Source organism: Dermacentor variabilis, chromosome 5, assembly GCF_050947875.1.
Source record: "Dermacentor variabilis isolate Ectoservices chromosome 5, ASM5094787v1, whole genome shotgun sequence".
NCBI classification, from domain to species: domain Eukaryota; kingdom Metazoa; phylum Arthropoda; class Arachnida; order Ixodida; family Ixodidae; genus Dermacentor; species Dermacentor variabilis.
In genome coordinates, this window is record NC_134572.1 from 188,087,989 (window position 1) to 188,107,706 (window position 19,718).

The window sequence follows — 19,718 nt, forward strand, 5'->3', positions numbered from 1 at the left end:
AAAATAATAATCTTGGGCAAACAGAAAGCACATAATGGTGTACAGATGCTATCTTTACGGAATACGTACAGTGAACGCCCACTGCACGCGGTCGCCGCGATGGAGTCCCCCGAACCCTTGCGTGAAAAGTAGGCAATCACCGAGTGCAAACTATGTGAAATATGCTTTTATATGTAGTGGGCTGTCTGTATAAACAAATTGAGAATAACAGAATGAAGCCTCAATGCAGTGATAGCAGCGACCGATTGCGCCTCTGCGTGCATGTCTTCGCACAATGTTCCGCTTTTGCTGCGAGCGCGTTTTCAACCGTGCCGTGAGCTTTAGGTCGCAGCATATGAGCATTTGACAGTACATAAGCAACCACTGTTGCGTGGACGCTATCAGAGCTGTTCAAAAATAATTTCGTTGTAACTTCAACGTCTACGGCAACTTGTGATGCGCCATCGTGACGATTCAACCTTTTTTTCTTCATTTCTTCTAGATTATTGGCCGTGTCATTGTTATTTCTCATATTACATCGCACTGTATGTTTATCGGTCTTCTCAGTGAGCAATTTCCCGCTAATTTTTCTTAATCCAGTACAGTCATTGTTTGGTGCTAACAAACGTGAGCATATGCCATGCTTTTTTGTTTTAATTGTGCTTCTTACTGTTCGCTTTCCATTCTACTGAACTTGCCAGCACCAAGCATCATCAAGTTCATAGATCAAAGATGCATGACATTAGCTGGGCAGCGCGCACGGGCAAGGGCCTCAGTGCACACTTCCTGCTACAGATTGAACATCTCAGCCCCAACGCCGTAGCAGAAATCTTCCTTGCGGAAGTGCTTGCTGCACACCTGAGTTGTAGCCTATGACTGCTTGCCGCTTCTAAGCTTTGCCTACCATGTTGCATGCCTTCAAAGGTGGCCAATATCTATTATAGTGCTTTCAAGTGTTGTCAAGTGTACACCTGAAGCGGGAAAACCTCCCCACTTAATCAGAACCTTTGCACAGGTGGGACTTCAAACTTTCATTTTCAGCTTGCCTTGGCGCTTCTGAAGCGGCCTCTGTGTCCATGTCATCCCCAATTTCCCGTCACGCCGAAGGCAGCGCCAGCCTTTCCAGTGGTGGAGCTCGCCCCCAATATCGAACACGCCTGCCAAGTACGTGCCATGCAAAGAGCTTACATGTCAAAATTAAACGCCCTACGTCCTCGCGGGCACCATGCTCCCAGTCGGATAGTCGACGTCAATCACGCAAGTGCCCCTACATACAGTTGACCAAAAAAGTTTACAGACCACAGGATCTCAGCAAATGCTAAATATACGAGCAGCCTTTCAAAGCTGCCAGTAAAACCGCACATCACAATGTTGTTCGCATATATCAGTAAACACTGGAAATGGGAATACCATGCTGCGTTTGGAGGTGGCGGAGATATTCAGCTTTTTTTTGTCAGACCTCTTGCTCCCTAAAATTTTTTGGCCGACTGTACATAGCCGGGCTGTGACATCACTGATAGTGACACAACTCCGAGAATTATTCACGGCAACATCAGTTATTTTTTTAATCTGTTTCTTGAATAGACAAATTTATAAAATAATAAAACATACAAACCAAATGTCTGCGTGCTTTCTCTTTACTTCGGACCATAGCAAAATATGTACTTCTGCTGCATCTTCCACATCGGGCAGTCACTTGCACAGAGAGCGAATTTTCTGCCTACATCCAGCGCCGCGATCATGCTCTTCGATTCTTTCGCACCTGCTTCAGTGCTTATGATTGTGGCACTGAGTTGTACCGCTAATCAGGTGTACTCGTGCCGAGCGCACAAAATCGGCCGCTGCGCGAAAGGAGACAAACGCAACAGCTAACGCGCGAGACCATCACCAGAAGTGCACCACTCAGCAAGAGAGAGAGAGAGAAGGCGGGGCCCATGACGTATTCGTCACGCGATCCTCCGGCTCTGGTATGGGAGAACGGAGGGAAGGAATTTCTGTTGTGGATGCTAGACGGGACAAGTGGAGAGAGTGTACAAGGCGGTGATGCTCGCCTACTGAAATATAAAGTTTTAGAATAGTTTTAGAAAGAAATAGCATTGAAGCCACTGCGCATGCACGAGACGCAAACTGCGTTTGGGTTTTGTGTTGGGCACGCTATTTCACTGATTTAGCGAAAGCCCCAAATGCTGCCCCAAAAGGCTTCCGTAAACTAACATGGCGGCACCCATCAAAGTGACGGCTCTAACGTAGCACCAAACTGGGTTTGATACGTGGTACCGCTGAAGTTCGCAAGTTAGGAGAAGTGACTGCAGCTATCGCTTTCTCTCAACTAGTGTGTGTTATGAAGATTGATTCATTAGACGCTGCTGATTCCAAATTCAATTGTGGATGTTATGGCTCGTAGGCCTAACACGGCTAAGCTTGGCTGGTGAAGGCACGTAAAGTTGGTTACTCAAAACTAAGCGTCACTAATTTTTTGCAGCTTACAGAATAACCTAATTGTAATTAAACGTGAATACACGAAAGTCAATATTACTATTCTTATCATAAAATAGCATATTTTATTTAATTATTTCTAATAGCTTTTCTTTGATGCCATAGTGGCGCTGGCAGTGCAAGATGCTATGCGCAAACACAAAGCCCTATTCTAAAGCTCTTCACTCCTGCGTGCCCCAACGCTAACACCCGCAAAGCTCTTTGGGGCCCCAAACTATTAGGGCCCCTATTCCAAAACTCTACTGTCTAGCGTCGACAATTGTTCTGGAATTTCATTACTGACCAATAAAAGTCATTTGTCTTCTTACTAAAGCTATTCCACATTTTAGCAGCATGCTCATAGTACACCAAAAAGGCAGGAGGAATATAAACTAGCATTTAATTGCAAGGTACAGACATGACTCTGTTAATGATGAAGCTCTCGTCTGTCAAGAGAGTGCATGTTTGTTACTAGGCGCTTATAATGTCTGTCCATCCCTTGTTGTAGCCAGTAGTGTGCGAGTGTGGTACAATCTTAGGACACCTTGGAGTTCAGTGCAGCAAAAATATAGTACATAAAAACTTCAGGATGTTTTCAAACTGCCTATCTGGCTGCATGGAAGGGGTAAAATGACTGCACGAGGTGCAGTAAGCAGAATAAACTCTGAACAAGGACATATTTGTTACAAATGAGACACTTATTTGCAGCAGAAATTTATTTCAGCAAATACCAACTAAACCAAGAAGCAGTATTGTGAACAAGGAATTCACCAATAATTAAACTTAAGTGCATTATTGTACTGCCAGTTTGAATAACTTGTCGATGTTGCTCCATCCTGAGCACATTCAGCGCGTGATAAGTGTACTCTAGCAGCTGTAGTGGTTCCAATGTGTCAGGATGCAGAGAGTGATGGCACATATGATATCGCCCCCCCCCGCACCTCCCCCTCCTTTTTTTTTTTTTTTTTTTTTTTGTGGCAGCGAAGGTGCGGCTGTGTGGGCAGCTGCTACACCGCTCAAAGTTTGCTTTCACGCAACACTAAAAACGGGCTGCAAACTTCACAACGACTGCAGATGAGCACGGAGAAAAAGAACCCATCAGGCACTTGACCTCACGCCACGCAAGATGGCCGTTGATGAATACCGGGGCACAGGGTTTGCGAAGTGCGCGCGCACTCTCACCCGGCAGAGCTAAAGCCCCTCAATTCAGGGGCTTTAGGCAGAGCAAGCCGTGCCGAGAGAGAATGAGAGAGAGAGAGAGAGAGAGAGAGAGAGAGAGAGAGAGAGAGGCCAATCCGTGCCAGCGGCGAGTGACGCCTGCGCGAGATGAGCTCGGGGGAAAAACCCATCGTCCGAAACGGAGCCCGCGCGCGAGCGCATCAGACCCTTCTACAGCAGGTCACACACACACGCACAGTCGAACAGAGTTTGGGGAATGCGCAAGCAGTGAGGCTTCCGCGATGTCGACAAGCGGTGCGCACCAACGCGAATGGGTCGAAAGAAAAGCACGCAAATAGACCGAGGCCAGATGACGCGACTCTCACGGGAGCAGGCGTGCAGAGAATGGAAGTAAGACAAGCCGGCGATAAGGGCGCCTCCCAGCCATACCCGGCAAATGCAGTAGGGAAGTCGAATAAAGCAATACATAAACGGGAACGAAGCGAGGGGAGTTCAGCGGGGCGCCTATTCCGGTCCCGCGTCCGGAATAGGTGCTCGTCGAGCGACTTTCACGACCCCGCGCGTCGTCCCCCGGTGCGACCCTGAACCGAATGACGCGCGCACTTCTCGCACGCCAACCGACCTCGACGACCCACATTTCCCGAAATAAACAAAACAGACGCTGCGGCCAGGGAGATGACTAATCGCGAGCCGGGAGCACACAAGCGTCGCTTGTACGGCACCAGGCCAGCGCTTCACGACAACGTCGGTCACCGACGAATAACGCAGGTGGTTTGGAGGGCAAAATAATACGCGACGAAAGGCAAACCAGCGTGCACTTTCTAAAACGCTTGGAACGCCAAGGACGCCACGTCGCCGTTTAACTGCTCAATCTCAAGTTCGATTCGAGCTTTCCAAGAAGCAAGCGACACAATCCGAACGGTAAGGAATGTTGCACTACTAGATGCGGAACACCGGCCCCATGTGCACCAACAGAGAACCCTGCCAGCGGCGAGTTCCGTGCGCTTCCCGCGAGAAGAGGGTCGCTGCGTTCACCGCGGCGCTTATCGGCCAGCCTTCCTTCCGTACCACCGGCAGCGCACAACACGCCACTCGACCTGCGCGCGCGACTAGTAGTTCCGCATTCGGTCGACCCGTGCAAACGTCGCCTGTTTCGGCCGACCCGTCCGCAAATCGTCCCCGAGACCCGCGGCCGGAAGCGACAAGCGGTGTGGAACGGTCGCAAGCCTCGCGCGTTTCGAATAAGCAAGGCAGCCTTGCGCGGATATCGACACCTTGTCGCCATCCAATACTGGAGGGTGCTCTTGTGGCTCAAGGGAACCCCACTCACTCCAGTCTAAAGAAGCTGGCTCGAGGAAACTTGCTGAAAGCCAGACCATGCGCGTGTTCTGGTTCTCCGTACACGTTCGTTCGCCCATTCTTCTATACGAACGAGCGCACTAACATTCGCAGTACACTGCAGAAACGTGAGAATGCTAGGGCTTCAAACTACATTCATAACTGGGGTCTAACACAACGCTGAGACGCAGCCGCCGGGAACCACCACTCGTGTTTAGCAGAGCTACACTATGGCTACACTCGGAGGGCAAACGGAACAACACGAAGTTTCCATGCAGGGCCGATGGTAAGTGTCACCAACAAACGTGCTGGTGTGCAATGTGCCGTGCAGATCTCGTTTTGCACAGTTGTTGCCTTACAAACGTGTCGCGTAGCTTAGATGCAAAACAGAAGCAAGTTAACTTCGTATTTCCTTTTCTTCTGCTTGCTTCATTTTTCCCCCTTTCTGCCCACTTTAGAGCCGTGAGGGCGTCGCCGCCGGTCATGAAGTGGCGTCGTCAGCGGTTTTTTTTTTCTCCCAGACGAGGTTTTGTAACCGCAACAGCAGCTTGACTGGCTGAAACCAGACGACGTAGAAAAACAATGGACAAGAAAGGAGAGAACCTTTATATGTAACTTATAAGGGTTCTCTGTCGGTGCAGAGAACCTTCTATACATACAGAAAGGTGAATATATATATATGGACGTAGGATGCATGCCACAAGGTTTTGCACAGGAATCGCGAACGTCGCGCATAGCAACAATGAAAGCCTTATCTTCCGATTAAGTTAGGTGAGTACAGTTCACTGCAATTCTAGTGTACCATAGATCGGGGGACGACGACGGGTAGGTCAAGCACGCAAGCAAGCCACGATCGCGATGACCGCGGAATACAGCACTGTCAACGCCCTGCACACACGAGCGCGGACGCCCGGTTTCTATCCTCACGTCAGCTTGCTTTTATCACGCGCGGAAACTCGCACGTGAAACGTCCTCGCCAGCGCTGCTAAAAACGAGAAACACACGGGCGATTAAAATGACGCGAAGCTGACAGGCACAGCTGCACATGCTGTCGTTGATCGCGCAATCGCAGTAACACGATAGAGCACGACGCCTAACCTTGCGCGAGCATAACAATGCACGCCGGCTTCCTTGCGTCACTATTGCGACATGCGTTAAAAAAAAACTGTTTTCCCCACCTAACCTCTTCCCGAACAACGCTTCACACAGTGCTTACAACCAACCAGCTGAATTCGTTTTGAAAAATGCCTTTGTGCCTCGCAACTGCATCGCACTCCCGCCCATCCATTGTTCGCACCTGCGAGGTTTCCATTAGTGGCAATCCAAAGTAAGGAAGTAGGTACAAAAAAGAATCACGAGCAACAAAACGGCTTGGAGTTTCCCGTCATACTACCCGCGGCGCGCATTCTTCGCACCTCTGCGAACGCCGAGAGAAGCAAGTGTGACACGAGCCCGCGTGTAAAAAACGAAGGCTCGCAGGCAGCGGCAGAATCGCTCCGCTGTTTGCAACCGCAAGACGGCCACGCCAAGCGAGGCATTAATACGACGGCGCCCGGTTTCGAAACCCCTTTCTTTACAATTCCCTGCGCTGTCAGCGTGTTACACAAGGGTCCCGATGACGGCTCGCGTCAGGCATGCCGCATTGGTCCGTCATCAGCGGACGCGCACACACGCCCAGGCAAAAAGATGAAAGCCTACTTTAAGAACACGAGTTTACGTGAGGGTTAAAAAATAAGCCCGAGCGATTAGCGCGCTGGCGATCAGTGCTCGTTCGCTTGACAGATACACACCTGGCGAGAAGGGAACGCCAAAAGCGCAACATTTTAGATCGAGGAAGCGCATCATTACGTCTTCCCCGCTGCTGCGGCGGCAGTTGTGATGCGAACACATGAGTGCCTTCTTCGATTCTAGCTCTTTCTTCATGTCACTTCAGTGCGATTTCCGTAATCACTATACTGAAAGCTGATTTTTAAAGTTATGACTGGCGATGGTCTAAATATACTTTACACTTTGTCTTACTTTACGCTTACACTTCGTCCCTATCGCAGATCGCTTTCAAAATAGGGCCCGCGCGGCCGCGTCCCGCCTTCCTCCATTACGCGCGCGAGATCGAGCCACCATCGTTGGCTTACCTCGCACATACAGCACACGACGGAAATGGGCCTGGAATGTCCATATACTTGCTATCGCAATAAAACGCCAACTGCACAGGCGGCTTTCTCCATCGCAATTGCTATATTGTCCCAGCCCCACTAAAGATGTCATACAGTCTCTGGTGCGTTCAAGGGCGGAGTATTCGTATTCTGTTAGGGACCCTTATAGTAGCTCACATTCAACTATGGGGTGACAAAGAAACACTCTGCACGCTTTAGCTTGTCTAGGTACTCTCGCCCTATATAGTACTGAGACTGTGTACACTTAAACAAGAATTCACAGACGATTACGATACTCCCTAATGCAAAATTTGAGCGCAGCGGTATACGTGTTCTCGTTTCGCGTTATATTGGCTGACGTGAACAATGTCTCGTGCAGCACGTTACAAACGCAGTGTAGCGCGAGTGCCTCGCAATCGGGAGATAGCGAGAGACTGCGCGTGGGCACTATTCCCAGCAACCGCCGCAGACAAGACCTCTGCTCATGCAGCGCTTTGTTTCCATACAGACAACGAGCACTACTCTGGCGCCATCTCGTAGCCATCGTCGCCGCAAAGCGCGGCACTACATTTTTCTTCTCACGCTCTCGCCATATCTTCCTCCGCTTGCCTCCTCGCGGTCTCTTCGCTATCGCCGCCTTTCCTCTCTCGCTGCGCGCTCGGCGTTCGCTTTCATCCTTCGCTGTGTTTGTTCGCTCGGTTACGAAGGCCGACGCTCACCGCAGGAACGGGCGTCAAAGAGCTGCGATCTAAATACGTACCATAATAATGATACACGCCATATCTTTTCAGTCCTAGTTACATCTCGCCTCGCATATCGATCACACATTGAGAGTCGCTTAGCCAATGAGCGCAACTAAGAGCGGTTCTTTCGTGCCAAGAACAGGCTAGGGATGGAAACCCATCTAACAGCCTCCGACTATTACTGACCTTTTCATGCTTAAAAGAGTAGTGAACCACCCCTCCCCCTCTCGGGTTTGGTGAAGAAACGCAGTCCGCGGATAGCATGCGCTGCTGCGAACATCTTAGCAAAGTTTTGCATTCGTGCGCGGTGCGTGGAGCTCGCACGCGGAGCGCGCAGCCACCTTTCACCAAAAGCTCTCTTTTCAACAGAGGCCTGCTCCTCACTGTTTTCTGGACGCTTTATTTCGTAATGTACGGGATTCCCATACGCGGCTGCTATTGGCCAGTAACTGACATCCATCAAGAAAGATGTTTGGATCAGTGCGCTTTTTCCTACACTTGCTGAGCATATTCATTGGCGCAGTTTAATAACAGGCGGAAGTAAGCGAAAATCTGCTTTCGAATTTCGACGTACGCACTTTCAGAAGGCGCTATCGCCTGCTCACGCTCGGCCGCCCAAGTAGGAATTAAACTTTGCCCACCCTGCTTTTCGGTGTCTTAGCCGCCGGGTCTCGCCAATTTCGACTAGTTTTGGACACTCAACTATAGCCTCGAACTACGTGAGACACGTAAGGCCAGACCACACGCACGCTTGCCAGTGCGCGCTCACTCCACGCCGCTCCTGGTTAGACGCCTAGGCAGATATCCTTAGACTATCCGTCGGTCCCCCCCAAGCTGGCCCGCGCCACGAAGCACAGCCGGCCAGCAGCATACGAGCGCGCACTCTGGCCCTGTCGTGGAAAAAGTAAACGCGACAGTAGCACGTAACTGCGGTCTGCTACGAATAGCGTATACGTACCGCGGCGTGCCGCGACGAGTCCACTGGCTGAGCGCACTGCTGCTCGCCGAGCACAACCGCATTTGGCTAACGTCACTTTACTGGAGATAGCGCCATCGGTACTCCAGCTGAAGGTATCCATACTTTCGGCGGAAACAACCAGCTTTTATTCTCTGATTAGCCTAGCATTTACATTAGGAGCCAAAACACTTGATCTGCGGACGCCACTCAACAAGGCTCTATTTCAGAGGTGAAGTAGGGGCAAGCGCGGGCTTCAAAAAAAAGAAAAGAGAGAGAGAGAGAGAATGCAAATTTAAGCCTCGTTGATCAGGACAAGGGACGCGCAGCGAAGTTCGGCGAAGAAGGCACCCCGCTACTCCGCAGCGCGAGAGCATGCAGCCCCGGGCTGGTTAAATCCGAATGGTCCGACCACAAAAACGGGTGAAAGAGCCGAAGAAAGCCTCTGCACACCACCGCCACTTGGGGAACAAACTGCAGCAATCTGCAGCTGTGGGGGCTAAGCTATCGCGCAACTTTTCCCGCTCGTGACTGCCGCAGACTCCGGGAGCGGCGGCGTCCGTGTGCGCATTACGGACGCAACAACAGGCAGCACAGTTGATGCTGTAATGCAGTGATTTGGGCTTGCTGGTAACACATCGTGAGGCTTATAGCGCGTGAAAAGACAAGGACAAAATGAAGACGTGACACAAATAAAGATTATTGCAAGCTAACGCCTGTGTGTGTCACGTCTTCCTTTCGTCCTTGTCTCTTCACGCGCTATAAGCCTCACAGATGATGCGCCATCAACTTCCTGCTGCAGCTAGGGGAAGCCAACGGGGGCGGAGCTCCTGCACACGTGTTACTGAAGCCACCTGAATAAAACCAATAGTAGCGACATACGTGTATCCGGCCAGCGGGAGAGGGCGGGCTAGGAGGTCCAGGGGGCGCATACGCGCATCCTTGTTGGTGGCGCGGAGTCACGTGGTTGCGATCGCACCTTTCCCGCGCAAACAAGCGCGCCAGCATCAGCGCGCTTGCGGCCGCACCTTCTGTTTTCGTCATTTTTACAACGAAACTGCATACCCCTACCCCCCAATGCATTTGTCATGTCTGTGGGCAAAAACTCAACCAGTCACGGCGGGAGGCACGTGTCGCGTGCGCCGTCGGCTTCCATGCAGCAGCACCGCCAGATAGCGCTCGTCTCCGCGCGTCCGCGGCGTTGGCCGTGTAGAGAAAAGAAGAGAACTAACCAGACAGCTCGCCTGCGCGCACAGCGTTTGCCGCAAGCGTTTTTCGGTAAAGATTATGGTTGGATAAGCTGTAGTTGCCGTGAAGCGGCAACTGTGTGGCCGGTCTATATACAGGGTTTAGCAGCTAACTTTAGCCAGAGTTTAAAAACATGCTGATGCACTCTAAGACGACACAACCAAATGCATGTTGCCGACTAATGTAAGTAGTAAGTCACCTGCCGTGGTTGCTCAGTGGCTATGGTGTCGGGCTGCTGAGCACAAGGTCGCGGGATCGAATCCCGGCCGCGGCGGCCGCATTTCGATGGGGGCGATATGCGAAAACACCTGTGTGCTTAGGTGCACGTTAAAGAACCCCAGGTGGTCTAAATTTCCGGAGTCGTCTACTACGGCGTGCCTCATAATCAGAATGTGGTTTTGGCACGTTAAACCCCATAATTTCTTTTATGTAGTAAGTCACACTATTTTTTATTCTCCTTAATTGCATAGATCAACATCATCATCAGCCTGGCTACGCCCACTGCAGAGCCAAGGCCTCTCCCATACTTCAACTACCCCGATCATGTGCTAATTCTGGCCATGTTGTCCCTGCAAACTTCTTAGCCTCATCCACCCACCTAAATGTCTGCGGCCCTCTGCTACGCTTTCCTTCTCTTGGAATCCAGTCCGTAACCCTCAATGACCATTGGCTATCTTCCCTCCTCATTACGTGTCCTGCCCATGCCCATTTCTTTTTATTGATTTCGACTGAGATGTCATTGACTCGCGTTTGTTCCCTCACCCAATCTGCTATCTTATCCCCTTAACGCTACACCCATTATTCTTCTTTCCATAGCTCCTTGCGTCGTCCTCAATTTAAGTAGAACCCTTTTTGTAAGCCTCCAGGTTTCTGCCTCATAGACGAGTACTTGTAAGGCACAGCTGTTATACACTTCTCTTGAGGGATAATGGCAAGCTGCTGTTCATGATCTCAGAATGCCTAACAAACGCAGCCCAGCCCATTCTTATTCTTCTGATTACTTCAGTCTCATTGCATAGGTAGTCAAGATTAATTAACCAACTTCTGAAGCAACGAATTTAGGCAAAATATTCCAAACGGAAAGTTGTGGAGCGGTTTGCAAAACGTCCGATTAAAGTTTCTAGCTTTCTATTAAATATACGTTTTTTTTTTCGTTCACTGCAGATGCCCGCGAAATAAAAAAAAAAAATACCCCGTGACATGCCCGCTTACGCGCCGTGATTGCAGTGCTCCCAAACGTTCAGAACAAAATCTGAATATAAAAAAATTGTTCATATAGCGAAATACTTTAACAGTGCTGGTTATCATTTAACGGTACAAAACGGAGGTAATGTTTCGGAATAATGAAACTCTTCGATAAAGGGCACCCGAGCTACGAGTTAATGGAAGGCACCGCACGCAAAGTTTCGTGAAGCCTGGTATAGAAAGAACAAAAAACGTCCAAGTGAACGTACTCGAAAGCTTAAAGTGCGTCTTCAAGTTTCCTGCGCGCTTTCACGAGGAGAAACAAAGCTTCTTGGCCTCCCCCCGCCACCTCTCTGCCCGCGAGCAGCGCATCGACCGTGACAGCACGGCGACGATGACGAAAACGCGCTTCGAGCGTGCGCACTTGAAGAGGATGAACATCAGAGAGCTGTTGTGTGTCCGATATTGTGGTGAACGCAGGCGGATTGGGCAGATTAGATACGCACCATTAACAAGCATCGGTCAAGTTCTCCGAATGCAACCACTTTGCGTCGCATTACAATTGTGGTGCGCAGGTGCGCGTCGCCCATGCTGCCGGACCGGTCAGAGACAAGCTGGCTAACCCGACCTCGTGTGCCGCGCGTGGAGATTTCGTCTACCCACTGTGTGACGCGTTTCCCGAAAGTGCAACTGGAGGCCGGCTCAGTTCGAGGTAGTTGACCCTAGTACCAAGAAAAACTGTTTTGCAGCACTGGAAGGTCGTTCAAGGTCGACAGGTCTCACCTGCTGAGCGCCTACTAGTGTTATGTCTCAACACGGCCAAGGGCATTAATTAGACGTTTAACACGAGGCAACCCCACCAATTCATCGGCACCTATCCCGAAGCCAACGCAGCGTTGACGCCGACCGTTGACGAGTCAATAAAAGACCCCTCTACCTGAAGCTGATAACCTGGACTAATTGGTGAAAAGGGCCAATGTCGTATACTACAGTAGGAACGGCTTCGATCTCGGACTACCAGGTTGCTAAATATGCGGGTGCGAAGGTACAACATCGGAGGCGGAGTTCAGCGGAATTGTGGGATGTAATGAGCGGGATATTACGACCGATTCGACGATCGTTATTAGCCGCGGTACAGCCAGACTCCCTCGCCTAGTCACCTAGGGAAGACAAAGGCATTCAAGCGGATACTTTTGGTGCAGTGAGAAGTGCTGACGTGTCCTGATGTGAACTCAGACGTTTCATATGCTTCTACAGAGCGTAGGCTTCCGTATCTGGTGCCAGCGTAAATACTGTAAAATAAACCATTTTCCTTTCTTCCTACTACCGGACGTACTCGTCAAGGGGCTTGGTGGATCCCTAGCCATAACGCTACCTCGAGCAGCAACACCAGGCGAGGAGGCAACGCCGGACGGAGGCAGCCATCGGTGAATAGAGTCCATGGAGTATTGGCCGAACATGACAACACTTGCACGGGCCCTACGATTGGATGAAAATGACACCTGTACGGGCTCAACGATTGGCTGAAAATGGCATAACCCCGATAGACTCGAGGAGCTATATAAGCCCGAGAGCCACCGGGAAGAGACTCTTCTTGTCGCGGGCCACAGCGTCCGATTTGCGGCCGGCCGTAATGATGGCGCCGTTACTGCTATTTTGCCTTTTATATTCCTGTACATAAATAAACCTTCTGGTCGCAAAGTCCACCTCAACGTCGGCCAACTCCCGCACTCAACGGCAACATGAAATAGATCACATCGCGTGAGCGGCAGGACAGGTGGCGCAGGGCTCAACCGGACAAGCACAGTTTATATTGCAGTGACCAAAGCGTGGTGGCTTTGACAAATACCGTTTCGGATCTGTGGTCACGGGATAAAGTCCGCAAAACGGACGGCGAAGGGTTCTTGCGTGCGGAATTTCAGACGTTCTTGTACATTGATTCTATGGGGTACGTGGCGGCGCCGCGAAGCCGTCCGAATTATCGGGTCTCCGGAAACTCGGCCGTTGACTGTACAATGGCAACTTCTCCCGCGGATCCGCTACGATTCCTCTCTGTTACTTGAGCTTTCGTTGCCATTCAATAAAATTACAGCTCATTTTCCCGGGTAGAAAACAAATTCCCCGAGAATTCCCGGCTTTGCCGCAACGGAAAACGGCGGCGCTTCTTCCTCGCTTACGTGCACGAGCCGCGATTGCCCGCTCACCCTCGTACGCTTCCGTTCGCACGTACAACAGAGGGCGCGCAAGCAAGGGCGACCCTAGAGTTACTGCTACCTTTGGTAGCATATACAGTACGACCCTATCGCCCTTCGACCTGACACGGAACCACACGGCGACGGCGGAAACGCGCGTAGAGCGTCCGTATAATTGCCATCGCTATAAAACATTTACTTAGATGACAACATCGTGGCAATAACCCCGTATTCATTTGTCACTGACTCATTACCTTTACTACGAAGATGTTCTGAATTTCATTGCTGGTAATAATTTGCGCGCAACGCAGCTTCGTTGCGCAAAGCTGTCAGAAGAACAGCAATGACCGTATTACCATACGGTCCTTCCATCGTCCATGCATTCCATACGAATGGACGCGTTATTTCCCACCTGCACAACAAAACATCGGGTGCCATGCAACCTAGTTCCCGTTGGACGGTACACAAACTATGTCGCCAACAATAGCTATTTTCGGGAGCGGCCCACGTATGGGGAGTGCCTAACGCTTGCTTCCCCTTTGCCGCGGGTCGGCCAGATATTGCACTATCTTCAGGCTGGCCCGCGGTGGAGGTGACACACTTGGCTTTTCATTTGAGAGCTTTGACTGTCGTCAGCATTCGCTGCCATTCCATTTTCACAGAGTGAAATGGTTGTCAATCGTTTCACTCCTTTTGGTTGGCGGTAGTTATGGGCATCTCCCGGGCCGTGAAGGCGTTTTCTCGTCGATTCGGTGCCCGCGCGATTAACTCGAGATGAGTTCAGTTGTCACCATCTATTCAACGATCACGCGCCTCGCTGTTGCTTTGTTAGTTCAACCTTCTTTGTTTAGACTGATCCAGGGACCAGGGAAGGGATTCAGTTCGTAGTCAGCTGGTCTGCATGCTTGTGGAACGAGTTGCGGCCGGAGAAAACACGAGTTGCGTTTAACTTTTCCTTTTGCTTCATTATTTCCTCGACTGACGGCTCGGCGCGACGCTGGCAGATCTTCGGAAGCATATGCCCGCGATACGGGTTAGATAAGGTGGAAAATAAAATAATGCGAAACAGCATCCATCATCAGACCCTGCAATAACCGTTAAACCCATAAGCAATATGACTGTCACCCGTTACCTCGCCTGGCTTTTTCCTAGTTGTAGAGCACTTTTCGAGCAAAATTGGCAACTGGAAAACTGGCAAGGAGTTGAGAAATTAAGCGATCTACTAAGATAGAGAGCCAATGCAACAGCCAAACAGGGAGGAAAAGCGAAAATTTTGAAAACATTTATAGATCAACATATTTAAAAAGGAAGTAGAGAAAACGCCGCCGGAAGTGGACACTAATTCCGTGTGTTTTGAATTACGCTTATACAGTTATGAATCGAGCCGCCTGACGTAGCCACTTCTTTGCTGTGCTTATGTGGGTGTTTTTCTAACCTTCCGAAGTGGGCGCAGTACGTCTGGAACCGCAGCGCCCTGCGCTCTACGCGGTTGTACGGGACTGGCGGCCACGCACCGTTACGCAACTTCCCAAATAACAACCCGAGTCTGTTTTGGCACTTTAATTGGTAGAGCAGTAAAAGAGGGATCCAAAAGAACCTGTGATTGTTCCGGAAATATATATTTCTCTGTAATTCTTCCAGAGCTAATTAAAAAAAACGCTACTATAAAGAAATTATAAAAGTCTATTTCGCAGTTTCGCTTGTTAACTTATTCTTGGCAAGGTTCTTCCTGCGCATCTTTCGAGCGCGAGTCTATTTGACGTGGTTAGTTGTTTGCCAAGTAAAGGAGAGGTGCATCTCACAGGCGTACCTGTGAGATACACGTTATTCCAATTTTCTTTTGCGGGTTTTCGCATCTTTATGGCGAATGGTGGGCCTTGTTCACAATCGTACTAGTAAATGTACCTCCACCCCCTCATTTACATAGAAAAGTTACCCAAGGTAACTTTTCTATGCAGTACCGCTAGTAAAAAAAGGTACCCCCCCCCCCCGCCGAAAAAAAACGGAACATCTATATTTGTTCCAATACGTGCGGAGCGGCAGAAAATTCGATTAAAAAAAATATAATGAGACAGAGACATGACAAGCCGCTGTTTGAAAGTATTAGCAAAGCAAAGAACGAAAAGCAAAACACACTAATACTGACTTAATTCACAAGCAGAACAACTTGGAACACAGCCCCTGTTCTACAGCACAAGCCCGTACACGCGGCTCGCGGAGTTTGGACAAGGCGGAATGAGCTCAGAAAGCGCTTACGCGTCTTCGGAAGCTATGGCGAAAGCTTCGTCCGCCCATTCCCGGCCTACGATACCCGCCGAAACAGAGGTTCGCTGAACTGCACCGGCGTCCATACTGAGGCAACGGTGGCACCCGAGGCGAGCAATGGGCGCGTGACCACGTGTTCAAACATGGCAGCGCCCACTTCTTCGTGAGGAGAAGGCTCCAGCGCCTTCTCCTCACGTGGGGGCGCCACAGCAGCGCCGAGCGTAAGCCGAGCGGCACCACGCCCGCGGCACGGTGTGAGCCGCGCGTGGTGCAATCGGATGCCGGAGGAGAGGGAGGGAGACCGCGCCACGCGCACTGCTGTTGATACACCGAGGCCGGCGCACCCAACAATTTGCACTTCATTCGGGTCAGACTTCCGGCAATGCGATCGCCGCTTCGCCACGTCTCTGCGGGCGGGAAGGAAAGCCGAAACAATGGGGAAGAAAGTCCCGACACTGCGCGGCGAAGTCGCGCGGCAGACAGCAAGGGGTCCCCGCGGTGCTCTCGGCGCACGGGGAGCGTCGTCCGTACGAAGGGCCGCGACCGAGGGGGAGGCTCGCTGGTCACACGAGGCCACTGCGGCGCATTTCGCAAGCCAGCTGCAGATCGCGCGACGCCGTCAGTCGGCCCTCGTAAGGACGCACAAAAGGCACCCGAAATCGCCCTACGTGTAACGCCCAGCAGAAGACCGGTTCCAGCAGACGACCGCAGAGCCGAGGTGAAATAGCGCGCAAGGAGCGATGCCTGCAAAGTGCAAGTGCGTTCACTCTCGTGCTGAAATATTGTGGAGCTTCGTTCAGTGAATTACCGACCTTCAGGAAAAGCTCGTGTCCATCGCTCTCATTGTGGCGCACCGTATACAAAGTGTCAGCATGGGCCGCTGTTCCACGTTTCTGGGAAAAATACAGTTTTAATACACGCGGCCGCGGATTTGACGCCAATGTGCGTGTTTGCCGGAGGAGAGGCGCGCGTAGGAGACCGTCTCCAGACTGAGCTGCAAGAAATTACGGGAGATCTATTCCAGCTGGCTGACGCTCGCAAGGGCACTGAGGAGTGAAATGGAGGATCGAGCACCGAGATTCGTGGCGTGCTCAGTATTCTCCATTTTATATTTATTTATTATTATCTTTTTTTGTAAATGAGACGTACTCACTATGCAGTTGGCTCTTTCCCAGGGGACGAACTCCCTAACATGAGCACATTATGTGAAACATGCTGCGCGGGACGGTCTCCAGCCCCTGCACTATGCCAACACAGCGGAAACGTTGCGTCACACGCCGACACGTCATGCGAGAGCCGCATTCCGGCGGGTCGAGCGAGCGAGCGCACTCTCACCCGGTGATCTCCTGTCCGTTGGGGCCGGTCCACTTGAACTCCGAGAACTCCGCCTCGCCGGCGCCCTTGGTGCAGAAGAGCACGAAGCCCGTGCCAGCGGGCTCAGTCTTGTTCTCGCCGATCGGGTTGATTACCAGGCTCGGCTGGGTCTGGCCATACGACGACGCTGCAAAAAAACGACGTACAGAAGGTCAGGTGACGACAGCACGCTGACATTCCAAAAGGACAACTAAAGAGGCGCTAACTGGACAGAGGCATTAAAAAACACGCACACACGCAGTCTGTCAGAAGACATCGCACAGACTGAGATGCTCTTGCACGAGTTTAAAATAAAATAGTGGAGTTTTAATTACCTGCTCGAACCACAATCCGATCACGAGGCGCACCCCAGTGAGGGAGTCGGGATTCATTCTGACCACCTGGGGTTCTTTGACGCGCACGATGCAAGGCATGCGTGATTTTCGCATTTCGCGCCCACCGAAATGCGGCCGCCACGGGCAGGATTTGATCTCGCAACCTCGTACACGGCAGCGCAACGCCAAAGAGACTAAGCAACAACAGCGGGTGTCGCGAGATTCGATTAAGCCACACGCACAATAGCCGTTGAGAGAAGCTCGCACTGCGCGAAAATTTGTTTACCCGATATTCTCGACGGTCTTGAAACCTTATTTACATTTTATGCGTGCAGTAATGTTAGCCTGAACTGAAGTTAGGTACTGGGACAGGCCTAAAAAGGAGGACGCCGTGCAACATGCGGGCACGTGACGGGCACCACAGAAAGAGCACCAAAGGATTTCAGGACGCAGGACACGAGAACTACGCGATTAAGCAGGCAGGCACCGCGGAAGTCCGTCTTGACCAGTCTAGTTACATTACAACCTGCGAGCACAATTTATCGCCAGCAGACGAGAAACGAGCTGTGCGGCATTCCAGTGATGCGACCTAATTTTCGATAAGTTCGAAGGTCGTTGGTGTGGACTGCATGCTGAGGCGTGTTAAAAGCCGCAGTGCTCAGGTAAGGAGGCGACACAACGCTGTGTCTTGACGGCTGCTTTCCGTCAGAGCCTTTACATGTTTTGACATGAGCACGTTCCATCCGACGTACTGCCGAATACATTGGACTTCACCGGCACCATATTTAACGTCTTCATTTCGAGCACACCGCTGCGTACTCGCCGAGCGGCGTTTAGGAACACTGTAACCATCCGGACAGCTGCCCCTTTCTCAGTCTTACTACCAAAAGCGCAGCTCCCGCCTGGCACGAAAAGATTTGCAGGCCAACGACAAGGACGTGTATTCCATTTATGGCACAGATCGGGCAACGACTGCCGAAGGCGACGCCAGACGATAATGGCAGCGCTGCGATTCCCTGGCGTTCACAACCGACCAGACACGGGCGCCGACATCTTCACGTATGCGCTCGCGGAGACTCTAGGAGAGGGCGCAGCGCGATAGCTGCACACACGTGGCAGTAATACAAGCTATGCCAAGGATGTGATCACGAGTTTCCGTCCACAGCTCCGAAAAATGTGCGAGTGCTCCAAAGGAAAGCGTTGACGAAAGAGCGGATGTGTGTACTCACGAGCATGTGATGATGGCAGCCAGCGAAATGTGATTATCTATCTGTTCACGCAAGGCTGAGAAATCACAGGGGTGCGCGTATAGTACACGAATGTAACAACGAACAGAATAAATGCCGTATTCGAGTCAGTCTTCAAGTCGAATAGTCAGTATGTATTAGTACTAATTAGAAACGTATAAATCCTGAAGTGTGCGCAAGCAAACAAAATCGGGGCAAAGGTGCAATAAATTTCGTTCGGGTGGTCACTTAGTAGATGTAAAACTAGAGAAGCTGCATAGTTCAGCATGCTGAAGGCTGTGCTCTAATATGCACCGTAGACTGCTAAGTAGAAAGCTAAGTGGACAGCGGCGATCTGAACTCACGTTCAGATTCTGAGGAAACCGACAAGAGACAGCTTCGCGAAGACAGGATTCAAATAAAAAAAAAATGATGCAGGTTACTTGGCTGTGTAAACAAGATAGCAGCTGAGCAGAAGCCTTGAAAATTCGACGGGTAGGTCGCCTCAATGGAAAACGTAATCACACCTTGTTGTGCGCTTAAGCTACGTCGCGTTTTTCATAGGTCCACACACCCAACATGCTAAAATACAGCGATAAAATGTGTTTTTCTTAGTCTTTTCTTATCGACACGAGGTGGCGTCAAGTAGCGGAAGAGAACTAGAAAGCCTACCTGCAAGTATGCGGCCTGTATGGTAAGCAACGCAGCAACAAAGAACGTCAAGCGGAAAGTGAGAGAGGATGAGATAATCTCATGGATGGCGGCAATGAAAAAGAAACCTCCCATGAGTAACCACTTAAGAGTAAAAAGACGAAATCAGGAAAGAAACTATGATAACGCAAAGGGAAGCTCATTACTTTTCGAAGCGAGATCGGGATGCCTTAGAACACGCATCTATAAAGCGAGATATGTAAGACATAGTAAAGAACTATGTCTGTTTTTGTTTCCTGATTCCTATGTTTGTTCCCGAATGCGTACTGTTGCAAATCATGATGTTAAGAACTGAAATAGCAATAATAATAATATTTGGGGTTTTACGTGCCAAAACCACTTTCTGATTATGAGGCACGCCGTAGTGGAGGACTCCGGAAA

The 19,718-nt window shown here is 50.6% G+C and overlaps 1 protein-coding gene across 4 annotated transcripts in view; it reads right to left on the bottom strand.

Moving 5' to 3' along the window:
* The window catches only part of LOC142583405 (fasciclin-2-like), a 183,285-nt gene that overhangs the window by 88,899 nt on the left and 74,668 nt on the right, over positions 1-19,718 (bottom strand). For all 4 annotated transcript variants that reach the window (XM_075693855.1, XM_075693856.1, XM_075693859.1 and 1 more), the window contains exon 2: positions 17,048-17,213. In XM_075693855.1, the coding sequence (XP_075549970.1) occupies positions 17,048-17,213 (166 nt within the window). The remainder of the gene's footprint in view (positions 1-17,047; positions 17,214-19,718) is intronic.